Source organism: Emys orbicularis, chromosome 20 (assembly GCF_028017835.1).
Source record: "Emys orbicularis isolate rEmyOrb1 chromosome 20, rEmyOrb1.hap1, whole genome shotgun sequence".
Lineage (NCBI taxonomy): Eukaryota > Metazoa > Chordata > Testudines > Emydidae > Emys > Emys orbicularis.
In genome coordinates this window covers 13,520,748-13,543,447 of record NC_088702.1, presented here as the reverse complement: position 1 = coordinate 13,543,447, position 22,700 = coordinate 13,520,748, and the positions used below count along the sequence as shown (strand labels likewise).

General features: G+C 46.3%; 1 protein-coding gene and 1 pseudogene across 1 annotated transcript; both read right to left on the bottom strand.

The window, feature by feature from the left end:
* Positions 1–6,745: 6,745 nt before the first annotated feature.
* Positions 6,746–7,615, bottom strand: LOC135892766 (olfactory receptor 6N2-like; annotated as a pseudogene).
* Positions 7,616–18,836: 11,221 nt separating this feature from the next.
* On the bottom strand, positions 18,837–19,790 carry LOC135892654 (olfactory receptor 6N2-like). Its single transcript, XM_065420449.1, has one exon. The coding sequence runs from the start codon at positions 19,788–19,790 to the stop codon at positions 18,837–18,839; it is 954 nt and encodes a 317-aa protein (XP_065276521.1).
* Positions 19,791–22,700: the final 2,910 nt, after the last annotated feature.

The window sequence follows — 22,700 nt, the reverse complement described above, 5'->3', positions numbered from 1 at the left end:
TAGCCCCTTCAGAAGACTTCCCCAGACTGGATTAGGGATACTGGTGTGACCTCACCTTGCAGCCCCCAAAGAAGGAATTGGGTGGACTAAAGGGACAGTGCACCTCTCTATCTGAAGCCTAGCAAGGGAGGTACGTGGATCCCACTAGAATTTAAAATGAAAAGTAAGGGAGGGGAGGCTCTGCTAGAGGACCTGGGCAGCTTTAGATACAGTACCAGGCACGTAGGAGGATTTCCACTTCTGAGCCATGGAAGCAGAAATTGACTTTTCCTTTCCAGATATAGCTAATATTCAGAAAGGGAATCTAGCACCTGCCTTCCAGCTTTGAACACCCTCAAAATTCAGGAGTGCTCAAGCTCAATTTGGGCAGCTGTTACTTCATTTCTCCCAAATCAAATATACTGATCCACTGTAACTTGCTGTAGAAAAGGTAGGATAAAATTGAGCAAGCAATGCTTCCCAGTGATTTTTAGGACTGGAATTGCTAGTTTCAACAGCCATTGCTTTTTTTTTTTTTTTTTTTTTTTAGTTTTATTTGTTTTAAAGGAAGTCAGTGATCGCACTGGCAAATTCCCTATAGAAACAAAGAGTGGAACAAAAGAATAATAAAGGCACCTCAACTTTTCCTCATTTATGTAGGACAGTCTTATATGCATCCTCCAATCACACAAGCTGAAAGTTGTTCCACTTTACTGCAGTTCTGTAACCATATGGGAACCAATCCTGTCTGTGTTCTGTGCACATCCAAAATTCCTGCTGAATGACCCGCCCTGGGAGCGAGTTACCAGTGACCCAGGGCTGGGACAGCAGGAGGGTGCAGGTTGGGGGGGAGAGCCCAGGGCTGGGGCAGCAAGGAGCGGGGGGGGAGCCCAGGCCTGGGGTGGGGGGGCAGCCAAAAAATGTTTTGCTTGGGGCGGCAAAAAACCTAGAGCAGGCCCTGTACATAAGCTCATTGTCTGTCTCGTTAAAGTGCTGATAAGTGCAATATCATCAGATTACAGTATTATTGCAGTGCACCTAAATGGATTTGCTTTAATTTTGGATTTACTTAAGTAGGAAGAAAGCCATGCGGAGTGATAACCAGTCTCCTTAACAGTCAAATCTTCTACAGAAATTCTGTGCATGGCAACATCTCAATTTTTAACTGCTGCCTCCCTTAGATTGGTTGCTCTCTCAAATGTTTTGTTTTTATGAAGTTTCTTGTCTTTCTTGTGTGTTTTTCTCAAGGAAACCAGTTGCTGTAGGACGTGCTTGCTCTGGTGTCTATAGAAGCAGGTGAAGTTGCTCTGATGAGATTCATAGTCTGCTTTCATTCCTGTCTTCAATACAACTCTGATATGTGCCACATTAGACTTGCTTGTGTATTTCTGAATGCAAACCCTTGGCGCGAGTATTGGTGACACACCATCTAAAGAAGACTCATCCCACAGCTGACAGTACAGTTCATCTCTCCAGCCAGCTGCTTCCAGCAGCACAGAATTCAGTCCATCACTCGTGGCTTGTGACAGTTTTACATTCTTTTGACTTTCTTAACAACATATTTTTAAAAGTTTCTCTTTGATGCAAGCTTTAATGAGCTTGTATCCACCATGTCTCCATGTACTGTAACTGCCTTGTAGAGATACACTTCCCAAAATATATTGTTACCATTACTACTACACTATCATTTTTCTTTTTGGACAAGTACACAGATCTTGGCTAACTCAGATACAAATTCAATCTATATGTTAAGAACAAAACTGCCATTTTTGTTTAGGACCCTTTAAAGCCAGATGCTGATTCACCTTGCCTTTTTCTTCTGGCTGGGGTCACCAACCCACCTTTTTGAGTTTTTCCAATGCCTCTTCTAATTTGGGGTGTCCCCCTACAACAGAACCATGTATTCATCCTAGGATTCAATAATGCATTTGATGAGATATGACTAGGACCTATTCATGGTCTGGTTTTGCCAAATTAAATTTTATTCCTTTTATAAGGGCGAGTCATTTCGAGGGCGAGTCTATAATTCTTTGTTGAATCAGTTCATATTTTCCTTCCATGTCCTGTAACAGTTTCAAACCCTGCTTGATCCCCTTTACTTATTTTTTGATCTTCCATAGCTTGTTGCCACTGCTACGTGCATAACCTACCACAGTACACCAGAAATTGGTGCCTCTTTTCCCAATTTATCCACCTTTCCATTGGCCTTCTTTCTTGGTCCTTTTTTTCTTTATGACTTTATTTTAACCATTCTGAGCTTTTTACAAATCACGGCCAAAGGACTTTTTATTTAATTTCAGACACATCTGTTACTGTAAAATTCATAGCATCCACTATGGAAGCGAAATAGTGGTACCATCGTAGACATAATCTGAATGGGGTCCAATAATTATTTGAGTCTGTTTTTCATTCATATGTTCTACTAACCTACACTTCTGTTACTACCGCTGAGAATTGAGTCCCTGCTTTTCCTAGTTTGTACTGAAAATATTCTTTTATATGCATGTCTTAGGATCATAGAATCATAGAAGATTAGGGTTGGAAGAGACCTCAAGAGATCATCTAGTCCAACCTCTTCTCAAGGCAGGACCAACACCAACTAAATCATCCCAGCCAGGGCTTTGTCAAGCTGGGCCTTAAAAACCTCTAAGGAAGGGGATTCCACCACCTCCCTAGGTAACGCATTCCAGTGCTTCACCACCCTTTTAGTGAAATAGTGTTTCCTAATATCCAACCTAGACCTCCTCCATTACAACTTGAGACCATTGCTCCTTGTTTTGTCATCTGCCACCACTGAGAACAGCCTCTTTGGACCCCCCTTCAGGTAGCTGAAGGCTGCTATCCAATCTCCCCTCACTCTTCTCTTCTGCAGACTCAACAAGCCAAGTTCCCTCAACCTCTCCTCGTAAGTCATGTGCCCTAGAGCCCGGATAATTTTTGTTGCCCTCTGCTGGACTCTCTCCAATTTGGCCACATCCTTTTGTAGTGGGCGGGGGGGGGGGGGGCAAAAACTGGATGCAATGCTCCAGATGTGGCCTCACCAGTGCCGAATAGAGGGGAATAATCAGATCCCTCAGTTTGCTGGCAATGCGCCTACTAATGCAGCCCAATATGCCGTTAGCCTTGGCAACAAGGGCACACTGCTGACTCATTTCCAGCTTCTCATCCACTGTGACCCCCAGGTCCTTTTCTGCAGAACTGCTACTTAGCCATTCCGTCCCTAGCCTGTAGCAGTGCCTGGGATTTTTCCATCCTAAGTGCAGGACTCTGCACTTGTCCTTGTTGAACCTCATCAGATTTCTTTTGGCCCAATCCTCTAATTTATGTCACACTGGACCCTAGCCACTACCTCTCCCGCCAGCTTACTGTCTGCAAACTTGCTGAGCATGCAATCCATCCCATCATCCAGCTCATGAATGAAGATGTTGAACAGAACCGGGCCCAGGACCGACTCATGGGGCACTCTGCTTGAAACTGGCTGCCAACTAGCCATCGAGCCGTTGATCACTACCTGTTGAGCCCGACAATCTAGCCAGCTATCTATTCACCTTATAGTCCATTGATCCAATCCATATTTTTTTTAACTTGCTGGCAAGAATACTGTGAGAGACCGTATCAAAAGCTTTGCTAAAGTTTTCTGGCAGGCATATCCCTGAGTATCCTGTGACTCACTTTACTGCCTCATAGTATGAGATACCAGCTACAAATAAGATTGTTTTCCCAGCTTGTTAGCCATAAAGAATCACCACTGACTACACTACCACTTTACAGCACTGCAACTGTCTCGCACAGTGGTGTAAAAAACCAACCCCGTGAGCGCTGTATGTTTCAGCACTGTAAAGTGGCAGTGTAGACAGTTCACCAGCACTGGGAGCCAGTTTCAAGCAGAGTGCCCTTTCCCCACCTACCTGTCTGGCTCGCTCCTTCTCTCCACCACCCACTATTGAATTCCCCTCCCTGCTTCTGCCCCCATGTTTTTAGATGTGTTTTGTTTGAGCCACAACCATCCCTTTCACTGAAGTGCTGCCAGGAGGGACAGAGTCCTGGTGAATTCCCCTTGTTTGTTTTTGTTACTCCCTTTTGGTTTGAGCCCCTTCCTAAGAGGGGGTTGGTGTATAGTGTTTGCCTAGCGGCATCCCAGCCCCTTTCTTTCGTTCACCAGGATGGCAGGTCCTCAGTCCCCTCTCGGTGGGGCTTCGTGCCCAGAGGCCTCGCTTGCTGTGGGGGCTGGGGAAGGAGAGAAGGGGCAGGGGTTTCCCAGGCACCATTCTTGCTCCACCTCTGAATAGGGCAGCATCACTTGCCTTAGGTTCGCAGAGCAAGGGATCCTCCTCCTACAAGGCAAAGGCAAAGGGTCCTGCCAAGAACAAGGCCTCTGTGAGCTCTTCCATTCCTCCTCCCCCAACTAGGCCTTCTACCAGAACTGAGGGCCTCGCTCCCGAAGGCACTTGGGCATATGCCCGAGTGGCTGTGGCGAATTTGTCACCTACATCGGTCGCAGCCACAGCATCAACCACCTCCATTTCTACCCTTGGGGCGGTGTCAGGACCTTTTTTTGGGTGAGAGGTGGCCCCCAAGGTGATCTGGCCCCTGGGTTGGGGTCCCCGTGTGCCTGATATCTGTCTCCCCAGTTACTGCTCAGGTCAAGATTTCTCCCTTGGATGCTGGACGGGTGGTCTTTGCAATCGAGGGCCTCCTGGACAGATTGGGGGGGTCGGGGCCAACCGTCTCCCAAAAGCTTTTCTCTGGGCTCTGAGTTTATTTTGCTACCCCCATTCGCCTTCTATCCTTGACCTTGCCCGTATCTTGGAGACACCCCTTTGCCCTGGTCCCGGCCCAGCATGTGATGCTGCTGAGGACAAGGTCAAGGGTGGAAGGAGCACTAGGGCCGAGGTAGTTGAGGCCATCAGTTCTGCTGTGCCTGCCATGGTGCCCCCCCCCCCCCCTCCCCAGAAGGTCTTACCTGGGGGACTCGGAATATTGCTCTCATCCATAACGCCTGGGGAAACCATCTGGGGGGTGAGTCTCGGCAGGCAGTATTTGTTATTCCTCCCCCTTCCCTCCCTCTGAGGCTGCTTAGTCCCTCCTCCCATGTAGGGGCTGTTGCGGCCCGGATAGTCCAGGAGATTTCATGCTGGGCCTGCACATCGGTCCATGTGGAAGGGGCAGAGGAGTTGTCCCTCCTAGGGAGTCAGATCACATATAATGTCAAGGGCCTGACTGAGGATGGGCTCTATCGTGTGCTCTGATTTCTTGGGCCTCCATTTCACTGCAGGATGAGCTGTGCCAGTTTCTGGAGGCCGTATGCGGCTCTGGGAGAAAGGTGCAACTCGCTCTCAATCCTTTAACTCTGTAATGACCTTTTTTAGGAGCGAGCAAAGGGACAGCAAGTTAAACAGCACCAGTGGGCCTGCACCTTCCCCAATGCTCTACCCAGTTACAGAGTTGTTGTGCAGTGCTGCTGGTGTCAGGTGCGTGTCTGACACTCTTCAAACCAAACGCACTGCTTCAGGTAGAATAAACAAACAGATTTATTAACCACAAAGGTAGATTTTTAAGTGATTATAAGTGATAGGCAAAAAGTCAGAGTTAGTTACCAAAATAAATAAAATATAAACTCAACCCTATTAGACTGGGCAGCAACTAGATTAAGTAGTTTTTCTCACCCCCACTGGATATTGCAGTTCTTAATATACACGTTTATTCCTTAAACCTGAGGCAATCTCCTGTGTGGAGTCTTGTCTTGTCTTGACTTTTTCTCAGTGTCTTTGTTGCTTGCATAAGTGGGGGCAGGAGACGGGCCCAATATGTGTCCACTCTGTCTGTTTTATACCCTCAGTCCATGTGCTTCGGGAGCAGAAGTCTGGGGGAGCATTGGTGAGTGGTTCCAAGCAAAGTTGAGCAATTCCCCTGGTGTGGCCTCATGCAGGTGAGTCATTGCATTGTAGCTCCCTTGCTGGACAATGGCTGTTGATGGGCTCTTGGTTACTTTCCTTGCTGTTGCCTCTGGGGGGCTAATAGCTGGCTGATTGCCCAATTTACAGCATGTTTTAGTGACCACCATATGACACAATTCTCATAACTTCATATGCATTAATGATACACATATATGGATAGAGCAATGTCTTTCAGCAGATCATAACCTTTCCCCTGACAAGGCTTGCTTTACATGTATGATCACGATTATAAGAAAATGAGGACTAGGGGGGTTACAGTACGCCCCCCTAAGGTATAGACTGTCACAGAGGGGTCACCCAATTAAATTGATAGATAGTAGGTTTAAAACAAACCTAAGGAAGTTCTCCACACAATGTACAATCAACCTGTGGAACTCATTGCTCGGGCCAAAACTATAACTGAGTTCAAAAAAGAATTAGATAAATTCATGGGAGAGAGATCCATCAATAGTTATTAGCCAAGGTGGTCAGAAACTCACCCCTATGCTTTTGGTGTCCCTATATGTCTGCCAGAACCTGGGACTGGACAACCAGGTCATGGATCACTTGAAAGTACACTGTTCTGTTCATTCCCTCGGAAGCATCTGGATTGGTCTGACCCACTTATGGCTGTTATTCTGTTCTTATGCCTGGACTCTTCATTACCTGGTTAAGAGAGTTAAGTTTCACCATCCCTCAAAGGGGGCAGTAACTCGGCATTAATGAATTTTTAGTCAGTAATTTAAAGAATAAATTAATTCGTGTCATTGGCTCGCCTGCATCACTGGTGAAGATTTTCAGATTTTGAATCATTCTCTTTAATGCTGTCTTTATTTCTTTTTTCGGAGACTATAAATAATTGGATTTAGGAAAGGAGTTAAAACTGCATACACTACGGCTAGTACCCGATCATAACTTTTCGTTAGTCGCACCTACATTAATAAAATACTCCCAAAAATATCAGCACCACTGTCAGGTGAATAGTACAGGGAGAAAAGGCCATTCTTCGCCCTGTGGATATATGGATTTTCAGAATCGCTTTGATAATCCTAATGTAAGACCCCACAATTAATAGGAAAGTCACCAGGATTATAAATGCATTGACTATAAAATCAACCAGGACATTGATGGAGATGTCTGTGCAGGCCAAGCTCAGCAGAGGGGGGAAGTCACAGAAGATATGCTGGAATTCATTGGGCTGTAGAAAGGAAGTTTGGAGACCAAAATTATCTCAGCCACTGGTCCTATTAAGCCACAAATCCAACAGCCAACTGAGTGCATATTTTCGTGGTCATGATGGCAGGATAGCGCAGTGGATTACAGATAGCTAAATGCCTGTCATAAGCCATTGCTGTCAGCAAGTAACATTCAGTGGCGCCTAGGGAATGGAAGAAATATGTTTGTAAGAGGCACCCAGTGAAGGAAATGCTTGTCCTCTTGCTGACTAAGCTTGAAAGCATTTTGGGGATAGTAGCTGTTGTATACCAGATTTCCAAGAAAGATAAAGTGCTGATAAAAAAGTACATGGGTGTATGAAATCGCGTGTCTGACCTGATGACTGTGAAAATCACCACATTCCCGAAAATGGCGAAGAGGTAGATGAGAAACAGCATGACAAAGAGGAGAGTGTGGAAGCCCTGAAGGTTTGGGAATCCCACGCTTATGAATTCGGTTACACTGCTCTGGTTGTTGATTTCCATTTTATCCTGGAGCTGACCTGTAAAAGTGAATAAATACAGATACGGGCTTGCCTATTGGACAAAATATTCAGAGTTATCAATGTTTTATTTAATATGCCAATTGATTTAGTTTATGCTGCGAGCTATATGCGAGAAAAACGTAATGGTCAACAGTATACAAAATACCCAATAGCTGTGTCAGAAATGCCCCAAGCCAGTGAAAGGCATTGTCCAAAAAATGCCCCTCTCTCCCCTGCTGTATTAATTTTGATGGAATATATGCGTCCAAATAATCAAAGGTGTTAACATGACCTTGTCACTGTTCATCATTAAACAGCTTTAAAGCTTAATACAATGGCAAACACAATTAAAATTCTTTAAAATCTTTATTAAAGATGCAGAAAAAGATGTAAAACCAGTTAAAGCATTTTAAAGGCTTTACTTTTAACCACTGCCCTTGTGGGGGGGAGGGCTAGCTCAGTGGATTGAGCAGTGACCTGCTAAACCCAGGGTTGTGAGCTCAATCCTTGAGGGGGCCATTTGAGGATTTAGCTCGGGATTGCTTTGAGCAGGGGCTTGAACTAGATGAGCTCCTGAGGTCTCTTCCAACCCTGATATTCTATGATCCCCTTCCCCTTAGCTGGAGACAGTTAAAATAAAAAGCCACTCCCCCATCTGACACTCCCTTGGGGCATGTCTATAGTACAGCCGTAAATCGACCTATGTTAGGTCGCCTTACAGCCACTACTGTTATGGTTGATATCCTGCTTCTGTCAGCAGTGAGCGCTTTCACCAATTGAAGAGGGGACGGGGAGAGAGCCAGGGCTGTCAGCTCCACACAGCTCCCGGCCAGGAGGCTCTTGCCTCTCCACTCCCGGCTGGGATCGGGGGTAGGGGGGTAGGGGAGAGACTCCCTGAGCTGGGAGTGGGGAGCCAGCCGGGCATAGCTCGACTCGGAATGAGGAGCTGGGGACAGATGGGCTCTAGCTGCATGACTTTCTTGTCAATTTCAGGAGCCGTGAAATTGACAAGAGAGACAACAGCCAATGTAAGTAACACAGTGTCTACACAGACACTGTATCACCCTAACTATATTGACATAAGCGCTACACCTCTGATGGAAGTGGATTTATTATGCCCTACTACACTTACATCAGCACAAGGTTGTAGTGTGTACACTGACGTAATCAGGTTGATCTCCCTAGTCATCTGTCCAAATTTCCACTTCTCGTAAGCTTCCTTCCTGTTTTAAGCTCACGAAAGAATTCTCTGTTAAGCCAAGCTGATCGCCTGCCATATTTATGATTTTTTCTGCACTTCGCGATGGTTTTTTCCTGCGCTCTCAATAAGGCTTCTTTAAAATACAGCCAGCTCTCCTGGACTCCTTACCCCCTCCCAGGGGATCCTGCCCATCAGTTTCCTAAGGGAGTCTAGTCCAGTGTCCTGTGTCGGTCTGTCTGGTACCAGGTGTTTCAGATAAAAATACAAGAAACCCCAGAATGGACAGTTATGGAATAAACTGAACTCCAGAGACATTTTTTCTTAATCTCTATAATTTAGAGGTTGGTTTATGCCCTGAAGCATCTGGACCTATAGCTAATTCTTTTTTAAAAAGTCCTAGCTAATGGCGTTTATGAATGTTCTCACATTTCGTGCTTCTGAAAGCAGAGGAAGGGACCAAAAAGGATTTCGAGTTCATTGTATCTCCAAGTGTGATGCTTCGCAAAAAGTGCTAAAACAATCTCTGAATGTATAAACGGAGGAATACTGAATAAGGGTAGGGCGGGGATATTACTTCGGCAAATACTTTTAGTGTGGGCTTGTCTAGACTGAGAGTTGGTGCATGGCAAACTGGGGTGTTACCTGCAGCACACTATCCCGCTGTGCACTAATTGGCCATGAGGACCTTTCTACCACACATTAAAAGTTCCCTACAGCAGCAGCTGGAAGGATTACACCTCCCAGCTGCTGTGAGGCCATCTCACTAGGCAGAAGTTATCTGTAGGTGGCAATGCCTCCCAGAATTATTACAACCTCCAATCCTACCCCCCCCCCCAGTCCCGCCATACCCCATACGATGGGGATTATATGGGAAATGAACTCATAATTCAGCATGCAACATAATTGTGGGGTCCAACTTTGCCCCCTCCCCCAAGAGTGCAGTAGGATTCAGAAAAGGATTAGACATTTATATACATTAAAACAAAATCCACAATTACATTAGGTAGACAGCTGGCAAAAAACCTAATTTGGCACACATGCACACAGAAAGATTTCAAAGTTTCATTTTAAAAATGAAAACCTGGTTTTTGGTAAGTGAAAAATTCCTGTAACAACTTTGATACAGTTTTCAATAAAAAATGTTTAGGGAAAAGATTGAACAAAGGACACAACATTTTTGCACTAGTGTAAAATCATTATTCTATTGTAATTATTATTAGCTAACGTTTGTATAATCAGCCAAAAACCATAGAAATAATAAGTATATCGTTCGCTGCTGGAAATCAAGCACTCACCAGTCGTCAATTGTTATTTTTAAAGAAATCTGGCTTGTACACACCTAAGAACTTTATGAATCTTGGGCTTTGCTAAGCGAGTCTCCTCTAACTTATGAGTCAAATATGGATTTGTTTTTCTTGTAACAAGAATGACTTGTAGGTTGATGCCCAAATCTTTAGGGACCTATTATAAATAAACAAGTGTATTAGTGGTTAGGATTTTAGAAAACATGCCCCATTACAGAAATCCTCTTGATTACTCATTATGGAAAATACGTTGTTTTTAATACTAGTACATCATAATGCCAGAGCATGGATTAGACATTGACTGAGGGCCAGAAAGATGGAGCATGTAGGTACTGGAAGAGTCATGATTAGAATCCACTTTTGTGGGTGATATTTTCATATTAATTAATAGCTCTCAATATATATTATTTGCAGTGGACAATTCATTTATCAAATGTAGACCTTTTTCTGTTTGAGAACTGGATGTGAGCAGATCATTATTTCAATGAATTTGTTTGTATTTCACATTTATTCAATAAATGCTTTTGTGCAAATGTTCTTCAGCCTGTGGACTGCTTGAAAACTGTTCATTGGATATGTTACTTTGCATATTCAGTGTTTTAGGCTCTAAAGTTTAGCATGGCTATAACTTCCAGTAACAGGGCTTACTGGCCCCCTTTAAGAGGGCTTGCTGCCTCCCAACCTGTTACTGGGGCTTTGCCATTTAAGGTAAGGGAATGATTGGACTGTAGGTCCCCAAGGGGGGTGCTGAAAATCCAGGCATCAGGTGACCAACAGGGAAAGCAGTGACTGCTGGGGGGGCTATAGACCTGGCAGTCTTTCCTCAGGATGGATGGAGCTCTGTATGAGGTAATTGATGCTTGTGGTCCATGACTGGGGCTCCTGGGTGCTATGATTGCACAGATAATAGTACTTGTGGGGCTGTCCATGGAGGCGTTGAAGACATGGAAGACATGGAGTCTCAGACTTATGCTGAAGCTGGAGTCTAAGATGGGTGAACAATGGCTGAAGTGTGCTTCAGGGAAAGGCTTAGAGATGCCCGGAATAGAGTGGCATGGTGAGAAAGAGCCCTAAGAGAAACCAGGACTGAGGGGAAGTCTCAGGATGGGAGGGTCTCCTGTATACCTCTGGGGATATCTTGTAGTCTTACTGAACCAGACACTGGGTCTGCTTTTTGAGACTTTATTAAACCAGAATGGACTTCTTTTGAAACACGTCTGGTCAAACCCCTAACTGAGAAGGAGAAACTGAGCCATGGCTGTGCTCAGGGCCGGCTCTAGGTTTTTTGCCGCCCCAAGCAAAAAAAATTTTGGCTGCCCCCCCCCCCCACCCCAGCCCTGGGCTCCCCCCCCCGCTCCTTGCTGCCCCAGCCCTGGGCTCTCCCCCCCAACCTGCACCCTCCTGCTGTCCCAGCCCTGGGTCACTGGTAACTCGCTCCCAGGGCGGGTCATTCAGCAGGAATTTTGGATGTGCACAGAACACAGACAGGATTGGTTCCCATATGGTTACAGAACTGCAGTAAAGTGGAACAACTTTCAGCTTGTGTGATTGGAGGATGTCTGGATGCATATAGACTGTCCTACATAAATGAGGAAAAGTTGAGGTGCCTTTATTATTCTTTTGTTCCACTCTTTGTTTCTATAGGGAATTTGCCAATGCAATCACTGTCTTCCTTTTAAACAAATAAAACTAAAAAAAAAAAAAAAAAAAAAAAAAAAAAGCTATGGCTGTTGAAACTAGCAATTCCAGTCCTAAAAATCACTGGGAAGCATTGCTTGCTCAATTTTATCCTACCTTTTCTACAGCAAGTTACAGTGGATCAGTATATTTGATTTGGGAGAAATGAAGTAACAGCTGCCCAAATTGAGCTTGAGCACTCCTGAATTATGAGGGTGTTCAAATCTGGAAGGCAGGTGCTAGATTCCCTTTCTGAATATTAGCTATATCTGGAAAGGAAAAGTCAATTTCTGCTTCCATGGCTCAGAAGTGGAAATCCTCCTACGTGCTTGGTACTGTATCTAAAGCTGCCCAGGTCCTCTAGCAGAGCCTCCCCTCCCTTACTTTTCATTTTAAATTCTAGTGGGATCCACGTACCTCCCTTGCTAGGCTTCAGATAGAGAGGTACTGTCCCTTTAGTCCACCCAATTCCTTCTTTGGGGGCTGCAAGGTGAGGTCACACCAGTATCCCTAATCCAGTCTGGGGAAGTCTTCTGAAGGGGCTATCTGGGGCAAAGCCTTCTACTCCTTGGGCTGGGCACACTTGTCCCCCACTCACAGTGCCACCCCGTTCTAGCAGCCAGCTCTCCATTCACAGCAAGCTGCAGCATGGCTCAGCTACCTCACCCCCTCCCCCCCCCTTTCCTGTTGATAGCTGCCAAGGGATTGCTGGGAAATGTAGTTCTTTTCCTGCTCCAGGGCTGGCTCTATAGGCAGGGAGCTAGGCAAGGAACTACAGCGCCCAGGGTCCCATGGGTTCTCCACTTCTGCAGCGTTGCGAGAGGGGAGGAAGTGAGTTTAAAAAAAAAAAAAAAAAAAGGAAGGCCAGAATGCTGCCCCCTGCAAATGTGCTGCCCCAAGCACCTGCTTGATTTGCTGGTGGCTAGAGCCGGCCCTGGCTGTGCTGCCTCCTGGGATGGCACTAAGCTGACTATCGCTCTTCCACGACACTTACATAGGACAAGGGATGCTGGGCTTTGATCTCTGCGGGACAAGATGGGAGCTGGCTCAGTAGCAAAAGTGCAGAAGAGCAGACTTAGAGAATCCTAGTGAAAGCTCAACTTTTTACTTACTTCTCTTCCACCAAGCATTCAATTCTAGCTATATACACGGGACCCAAACTTAAAACACCTTGGTTCCTGTCCAAGGGACACTAAAAGACAAACCACCATCAGTCAGGTTTGTTGACTGCCTGTAGCAGACTTTATATTCAGCTCTTTTGCCATATTCAGACAAAAAGGCACAATCATAGCTCTATTTAGGTATCCCCCATCAACATTGTACCCAAACAATAGATTAATGACCATGAATGCATTTATCACTGTTGTCAGGGAAAGAAGTGTCATTTCTCCCATTTTTGCTATCTTGTTTGATTAAATATTTTAGCGTCATGTCTCTGGTCAGCAGTTTCAGAACGCTATCTGACTGCTGTGTTAAACAAAATATCGTATGTCATATCGTCCCAGAACAGTTCACTTACCGCTCAGTGATGGAACTTGGCCTGTGCCTCAGCTTTCCTCTTCTGGCAAGCAGACATAACCCTTTGGCTATAACAAAGCTCCACCTTTTACACCATAATAAAAGTTCAACATTAACAGATTTTGACAAATCTTGGGACACTGGGGAAATCCCAGAGTACTGGAGAAAAAACAATTTTGTGCCAATAGTTAAAAAGGATAAATGCAATGACCCAAGTAACTATAAGCCAGTTAGCCTGATAGCCAGCCCTGCCAAAAGAATGGAAAGGATAATACACAATGAAGTCAGTGAAGAATTAAAGGATACCGATATAGCTAATGTTCATTGTTAATATGTTATGGAAAATTGGTCTTGTAGAATAAACCTGGTAGCTTTCATTACGAGACTACAAGGTAATCGTGATTGATAAAGGAAATGGTGTTCACATAATAGACTATGGGTACGTCTTCACTACCCGCCGTATCGGCGGGTAGCAATCGATTTATCCGAACGTGCTCACCGTCGACTCCGGAACTCCACCAGAGCGAGCGGCGCTAGTGCAGTCGACGGGGGAGCCGCGGCCGTCAATCCTGCGCCGTATGGACCCCAGGTAATTCGATCCAAGATACTTCGACTTGGATCTTGGATCGATCCCCCCCAGTGTAGACCAGCCCAAGGCCTGGTCTACACTATGACTTTAATTCGGATTTAGCAGCGTTAAATCGAATTAACCCTGCACCCGTCCACACAACGGAGCCATTTATTTCGAAATAAAGGGCTCTTAAAATCGATTTCTGTACTCCACCCCGACGAGCGGAGTAGCGCCAAAATCGATTTTGTCATTTCGAATTAGGGTTAGTGTGGCCGCAATTCGATGGTATTGGCCTCTGGGAGCTGTCCCAGAGTGCACCATTGTGACCGCTCTGGACAGCAATCTGAACTCGCATGCACTGGCCAGGTAGACAGGAAAAGCCCCAGGAAAATTTGAATTTCATTTCCTGTTTGCCCAGCGTGGAGAGCACAGGTGACCACAGATAGCTCAGCTCCTCAGCACAGGTAACCATGCAGGCTGATAATCAAAAAAGAGCACCAGCATGGACCGTACGGGAGGTACTGGATCTGATCGCTATATGGGGAGAGGATTCAGTGCTAGCAGAACTTCGTTCGAAAAGACGAAATGCCAAAACTTTTGAAAAAATCTCCAAGGGCATGATGGAGAAAGGCCACAATAGGGACTCAGATCAGTGCCGCGTGAAAGTCAAGGAGCTCAGACAAGCCTATCAAAAAACAAAGGAGGCAAACGGTCGCTCCGGGTCAGAGCCGCAGACATGCTGCTTCTACGCCGAGCTGCATGCAATTCTAGGGGGGGCCGCCACCACTACCCCACCTGTGACCGTGGATTCCGGGTCGGGGATAGTCTCATCAGCTACACCTGAGGATTCTGCGGATGGGGAAGAGGAGGAGGAGGAGGAGGACGAGCTGGCAGAGAGCACCCAGCACTCTGTTCTCCCCAACAGCCAGGATCTTTTTCTCAGCCTGACTGACGTACCCTCCCAACCCTCCCAAGCCAGTATCCAAGACCATGACCCCATGGAAGGGACCTCAGGTGAGTTTACCTTTTAAAATACAAAACTTGTTTTAAAAGCAAGCGTTTTTTAATGATTACTTTGCCCTGAGGACTTGGGATGCATTCGCGGCCAGTACAGCTACTGGAAAAGTCTGTTAACGTGTCTGGGGATGGAGCGGAAATCCTCCAGGGACATCTCCATGAAGCTCTCCTGGAGGTACTCCAAAAGCCTTGCCACAAGGTTTCTGGGCAGTGCAGCCTTATTCCGTCCTCCATGGTAGGACACTTGACCACGCCATGCTTGCAGCAAGTAATCTGGTATCATTGCCTGACAAAGCCTGGCAGCGTATGGTCCCAGTGTTTGCTGGCATTCAAGCAACATCCGTTCTTTATCTTGCTGTGTAATCCTCAGGAGAGTGATATCGCTCATGGTAACCTGGTTGAAATACAGGAACTTAATTAAGGGGACAGAGGTGGCCGTTCCTACTGGGCTGTTTGCCTGTGGCTGAAAAGAAATCCTTCCCTGCAGTTAGCCAATCACGGGGGGGGGGAATTGGCCCTGAGCTTTTCGCGTTTGGCTAGCAGGGATCTTCCCTGTTACCAGCCACGCGGTCGGGGGAGGGGTACATTGATCATCCCAGAGAATTCATGGCGGGAGGGGAGGGGCGGGGGGGTTAGTTTGGTTTCTGCAGGGATCTTCCCTGATACCTGCCACGCGGTGGGGGGAGTGATAAAGCGATCATCCCAGAGAACTGGATGGGGGGGCGGGGTTAGTTTGTTTTCTGCTGCTGAAGGTTAACAGGAAAACCGCAGCAGTCAACAGGCTTTGCTTGGTATGTGGGAAAGGAGGGTGCAGAAGCCGAAAGACAATGGCTTACCATGGCTGCCTGCAAGCTGAATTCTGTTGCCCGGACCTGCGTCTGTGATCTCTAACACCAAAGCCACAGGCACTCAATATTAAGATGGAAAATGCGACCTTGTACTGAAATCACATGTGCTATGTAATGTGAATAGTGTTTTTCACCATGAAAGAGTATAAGCATTGTTCTGTAAAATGTATCATTTTAAAAACTTCTCTCCTTTTTTTCAACCCTCCCTCCAGCAGCTGCAAATTTTTCAAGCCTCCCTCCTCCGTCCCGAAGGCTATCTCAGATAAGGCGGCGTAGAAAGAGGACACGAGACGACATGTTCACAGAAATAATGGAATCCACCCGCAATGAAAGAGCTCATTTGAATGAGTGGAAGGACACTGTATCTAAATTTAGGAAAGCTGCCAGTGAACGTGAGGTCATGAGGGACGCTCGAGATGAGAGGTGGCAGGCTGCAACGCTGGGGCTGCTGCGTGAGCAAACGGACATGCTCCGGCGTCTGGTGGAGCTTCAGGAACGGCAGCAGGATGACAGAGTGCCGCTGCAGCCGCTGTATAACCTCCCTCCCCCCTCACCATGTTCCATATCCTCCTCACCCAGACGTGTAAGAACGCGGGGGTGGGGAGGCTCCGTGCACCCTCCCACTCTACCCCAGTGGACAGCCCAACCAAAAGGCTGTCATTATATTGAATTTGTTCAGTGGCCTTTTACTTCCCTCCTATCCTCCTCCCAAACCTCACCCAGATTACCTTCTTGGTTCTCTCCCTATGTTTATAATCACTTAATAAAGAATACATGATTTTTAAACGATAGTGACTTTATTTCCTTTGAAAGAAAGCTGGGGGAACGGGGAGGGTGGGTTCCTTACAGTCAATAAAGGGGGCGGGTTTTCATGAAGGGAGAAACAAACAGAAATTTCACACTGTAGCCTGGCCAGTCATGAAACTGGTTTTCAAAGCTTCTCTGATGCACAGCACTTCCTGGTGTGCTCTTCTAATCGCCATGGTGTCTGGCTGCGCGTAATCAGCAGCCAGGCGATTTGCCTCAGCCTCCCACCCTGCCATAAAGGTCTCCCCCTTACTTTCACAGAGATTGTGGAGCCCACAGCAAGCAGAAATAACAATGGGGAGATTTCTTTGGCTGAGGTCAGAGCGAGTCAGTAGTGATCGCCAGCGACCTTTTAAACGGCCAAATGCACATTCTACCACCATTCTGCACTTGCTCAGCCTGTAGTTAAACAGCTCCTGACTCCTGTCCAGGCTGCCTGTGTATGGCTTCATGAGCCATGGCATTAAGGGGTAGGCTGGGTCTCCAAGAATAACTATTGGCATTTCAACATCCCCAACGGTTATTTTCTGGTCCGGGAAGTAAGTCCCTTGCTGCAGCCCTTTAAACATAGTAGTGTTCCTGAAGATGCGAGCATTATGAACCCTTCCCGGCCAGCCCGCGTTGATGTTGGTGAAACGTCCCTTGTGATCCACAAGTGCTTGCAGCACCATTGAAAAGTACCCCTTGCGGTTTATGTACTGGGTACCCTGGTGCTCCGGTGCCAAGATAGGGATGTGGGTTCCATCTATCGCCCCACCACAGTTAGGGAATCCCATTGCAGCAAAGCCATCCACTATGACCTGCACATCTCCCAGAGTCACTAGCTTTTGTAGAAATAACAGGAGTACTTGTGGCACCTTAGAGACTAACAAATTTATTAGAGCATAAGCTTTCGTGGGCTACAACCCACTTCTTCGGATGCCCACGAAAGCTTATGCTCTAATAAATTTGTTAGTCTCTAAGGTGCCACAAGTACTCCTGTTATTTTTGCGGATACAGACTAACACGGCTGCTACTCTGAAACCTAGCTTTTGTAGCAGCACCTCAGTGATTGCTTTGGCTACTTGCATCACAGCAGCCCCCACAGTAGATTTGCCCACTCCAAATTGATTCCCGACTGACCGGTAGCTGTCTGGCGTTGCAAGCTTCCACAGGGCTATTGCCACTCGCTTCTCAACTGTGAGGGCTGCTCTCATCTTGGTATTCTGGCGCTTCAGGGCAGGGGAAAGCAAGTCACAAAGTTCCAAGAAAGTGCCCTTACGCATGCAAAAGTTTCGCAGCCACTGGGAATCGTCCCACACCTGCAACACTATGCGGTCCCACCAGTCTGTGCTTGTTTCCCGGGCCCAGAATCGGTGTTCCACGGCTATAACCTGCCCCATTAACAGCATGATCTCCAAAGCACCGGGTCCCGCGGTTCGATAGAATTCCATGTCCATATCCTCATCACTCTCGTCGCCGCGCTGCTGTAGCCTGCTCCTTGCCGCCTGGTTTTCCAGGTTCTTGTTCAGCATAAACTGCACGTTAAGGCGCGAGGTATTTACAATGTTCATGACTGCTGTCTTGAGCTGAGCGGGCTCCATGCTTGCCGTGGTATGGCATCTGCACTGTTCACCCAGGAAAAAGGCACGAAACGGTTGTCTGCCGTTGCTTCTTGGAGAGGGGGGAGGATATACCCAGAACCACCCGCGACAATGTTTTTGGCCCCATCAGGCATTGGGATCTCAACCCAGAATTCCAATGGGTGGAGGAGACTGCGGGAACTATGGGATAGCTATGGGATAGCTACCCACAGTGCAACGCTCCAGAAATCGACGCTAGCCCCGGTACATGGATGCACACCGCCGAATTAATGTGCTTAGTGTGGTTGCATACATTTGACTTTATACAATCTGTTTTACAAATTCGAATTATATAAATTCGGATTAATCCCGTAGTGTAGACAAAAACAGATCAAAATAAACAAGAGAAAAAAAAACGAAAATATTGATGGTGAAAAGAAGAAGAAAGTTGGAAGGAAGGGCCAGGGGTAGGCAAAGAGGGATCAAAATGCCCTGGAAATAAAGTAGATTTAAAAAGATTTAAAAATTACAATAGATTTTAAAAGTATCTGAGAGACAGTGAGGGAGTGCCCAGTCATTCTAGCGAGCCACCAGAATTGAAAGTATAGGCCGGGGCCTGGCCAGATTATAAACCAGAAAGAAAACCACATGCACAGAATGTTCCTCCATAGAGACTGCTTGATCAGCTGCTTTGAAGGAGGAGCGCTCACACAGGAGTCAGGGCTGTGCACTGCTGTTGATTACACCTTTTTGCGGGATTTTCCTTTTTATTGCATTCAGTATTTCTTTGTTCCGTAAACTATAGATGACTGGATTAACTAAAGGAGTCAAGACAGCGTAAATCACAGCGAATGCCCTATCATAATCCAAGGAATAGCTTTTCTTTAATCGTACATACATAAATATAATACTCCCAAAAAATAGAAGAACCACACTCAGGTGAGCAGCACAGGTGGAAAAGGCTTTTTTTCGCCCCTCAGCGGTGCGTATTTTCAATATGGCTTTTATAATCTTTATGTACGAGACCATGATGAACAAAAATGTCACCAGGATTATAAATGCATTGACTATAAAATCAACCAGGACATTCATGGAGGTGTCTGTGCAGGCCAAGCTCAGCAGAGGGGGGAAGTCACAGAAGATATGCTGGATTTCATTGGGGCCACAGAAAGGCAATTTGGAGACCAAGATTACCTCAATGACAGGACACATGAAGCCACAAATCCAACAGCCAGCAGCCAACTGAGTGCACATTTTCGGGGTCATGATGGCAGGATAGCGCAGTGAATTACAGATAGCTAAATATCTGTCATAAGCCATTGCTGTCAGCAGGTAACATTCAGTGGCTCCTAGAGAATGGAAGAAATATGTTTGTAAGAGGCACCCAGTGAAGGAAATGCTTTTCCTCTTGCTGAGTAAATTTGAAAGCATTTTGGGGATACTAGCTGCTGTATACCAGATTTCCAAGAAAGATAAAATGCTGATAAAAAAGTACATGGGTGTATGAAGTCGAGCATCTGACCTGATGACTGTGAAAATCACCACATTCCCGAAAATGGCGAAGAGGTAGATGAGAAGCAGCAGGGTAAAGAGGAGAGTGTGGAAGCCCTGAAGGTTTGGGAATCCCACGATTATGAATTCGGTTACACTGCTCCAGTTGCTGGTTCCCATGCTGTCAATGGAGTAGCTTGCAAACACTTAGACATTCAAAGCTCCACCAAAATCAAAAGACCTCTCAGATGATGGATCAATAAAGTAAAATGCTGAAAGTAATCCAAAGAAACCATTAGTATATTTTGCTGACTCAGTTTGCGCCCATTAATGCCCCATCACCCTCCATTCCTCCTCACCCTTCACTTGCTTTTCTGTGACACTTCGCAATAAATGGAGCTTCATTGATAGATTCTAAGGTCAGAGGGACCATTGTGACCATCAAGTCTGACCTGGATAACACAGATCACAGAACTTCCCCACAGTAATAGAACCTCCCCAAAATTAGAACTTCAAAGTGACCTATAGAAACACCAACAGCAGCCATCACCCTGTTCCCACTTATCCCTCCATAAAGTCCCCCAAACTGAATCCCATCACTTCTCCCCAGTCCTCACACCCAACACACCTTCCCCCTCCCTCCACAAACAGGGATCCTGTCACCCCTCCTCCACGTCCACAGACAGAGATCCCAGCAGCACCTCCCCCACCTCCACAAACAGAGATCACACCAGCCTGCCCAGAGTTCACCCTCTTAACTCCCTGGGATGGATGAGGGGCTTAAACCCTACGTTTCTTCCTGGCATTTCCTATTTGCTAGATCACTGGGTCGCAACCTTTCCAGACCACCGTATCTCTTTCGGCAGGGCCGGCTCTAGGCACCAGCAAAACAAGCAGGTGCTTGGGGCAGCACATTTGCAGGGGGCGGCGTTCTGGCCATCCTTTTTTTTTTTTTTTTAAACTCACTTCCTCCCCTCTCGCAACCTGCAGAAGCGGAGAACCCATGGGACCCTGGGAGCTGTAGTTCCTTGCCTAGCTCCCTGCCTATAGAGCCAGCCCTGGAGCAGGGAAAGAACTACATTTCCCAGCAATCCCTTGGCAGCTATCAACAGGAAAGGGAGGGAGGTAGCTGAGCCATGCTGCAGCTTGCTGTGAATGGAGAGCTGGCTGCTAGAACGGGGTGGCACTGTGAGTGGGGGACAAGTGTGCCCAGCCCAAGGAGTAGAAGGCTTTGCCCCAGATATCCCCTTCAGAAGACTTCCCCAGACTGGATTAGGGATACTGGTGTGACCTCACCTTACAGCCCCCAAAGAAGGAATTGGGTGGACTAAAGGGACATATCTGAAGCCTAGCAAGGGAGGTACGTGGATCCCACTAGAATTTAAAATGAAAAGTAAGGGAGGGGAGACTCTGCTAGAGGACCTGGGCAGCTTTAGATACAGTACCAGGCACGTAGGAGGATTTCCACTTCTGAGCCATGGAAGCAGAAATTGACTTTTCCTTTCCAGATATAGCTAATATTCAGAAAGGGAATCTAGCACCTGCCTTCCAGCTTTGAACACCCTCAAAATTCAGGAGTGCTCAAGCTCAATTTGGGCAGCTGTTACTTCATTTCTCCCAAATCAAATATACTGATCCACTGTAACTTGCTGTAGAAAAGGTAGGATAAAATTGAGCAAGCAATGCTTCCCAGTGATTTTTAGGACTGGAATTGCTAGTTTCAACAGCCATTGCTTTTTTTTTTTTTTATTTGTTTAAAAGGAAGACAGTGATTGCACTGGCAAATTCCCTATAGAAACAAAGAGTGGAACAAAAGAATAATAAAGGCACCTCAACTTTTCCTCATTTATGTAGGACAGTCTTATAATATGCATCCAGACATCCTCCAATCACACAAGCTGAAAATTGTTCCGCTTTACTGCAGTTCTGTAACCATATGGGAACCAATCCTGTCTGTGTTCTGTGCACATCCAAAATTCCTGCTGAATGACCCGCCCTGGGAGCGAGTTACCAGTGACCCAGGGCTGGGGTGGGGGACAGCCAAAATTTTTTTTGCTTGGGGAGGCAAAAAACCGAGAGCCGGCCCTGTCTTTCGGGAGTCTGATTTGTTTTGCGTACTCCCAAGTTTCACCAAGTAGTTGCTTACAAAATCAGACATAAAAATACAAAAGTGTCACAGCCCACTACTATTGAAAACATAGTTTGTACTGACTTCGCTAGTGCTTTTTATGTAGCCAGTTGTAAAACTAGGCAAATATCTAGCTGAGTTGATGTACCCTTGGAAGACCTTTGTATATCCCCAGGGGTACACATACCCCTGGTTGAAAACCACTGGTCTAGATCAGGCAGGTCCCCACTCAGCATGCTGGCTTCTGTGAATCTCATCCGTAGGCACCTAGCTTTCCTCATGCATTGTACAGAGTACCTGGGTGCCTACCTCAGATCTGGGATCTACTGGGTGGCAGGACATATTAAAGTCTATGAGTCTAGAAACCACTTTGTCCTTCTTCAAGTCCCTTCTCAAAACTCACCTCTTCCCTAACGAATCCGTCAACCTGTGTCCTGAAAACGGATGGGCAGGTGGAGAGTTGTGATAACTCTCATCACTGTCTCTGAACCATGCACCTCCTATTAAATTTATCTCATGTCCCTACCCTCTTGTTTATCTCATCCAAACAGATTGCATGGTCCCTGGGGGGAGGGATAGCTCAGTGGTTTGTGTATTGGCCTGCTAAACCTAGGGTTGTGAGTTCAATCCTTGAGGGGGGCCATTTAGGGATCAGGACAAAAATCTGTCTGGGGATTGGTCCTGCTTTGAGCAGGGGGTTGGACTAGATGACCTCCTGAGGTCCCTTCCAAGCCTGATATTCTATGATTCTAAGCATCCAAGTATTGTAGATTGTGAACACTTTGGGGCAGGGACTGTCATGTAATACATGCACACATAGTTACAACCTACATTCTTCAACTATAGCCAGCACATGGGTTTTCAAAGAGGGTTAACTATAGGGATAGTTCAGAGGTAATAATTAGCCATTCCTAGCTCAGGGAATAGGGGAGGCAAAGGAACACTTAACAAAAGTCAAAATT

Excerpts from the sequence above, each read along its gene's own strand:
- LOC135892654 (XM_065420449.1), bottom strand. The coding sequence starts at position 19,790 with ATGGGAACCAGCAACTGGAGCAGTGTAACCGAATTCATAATCGTGGGA.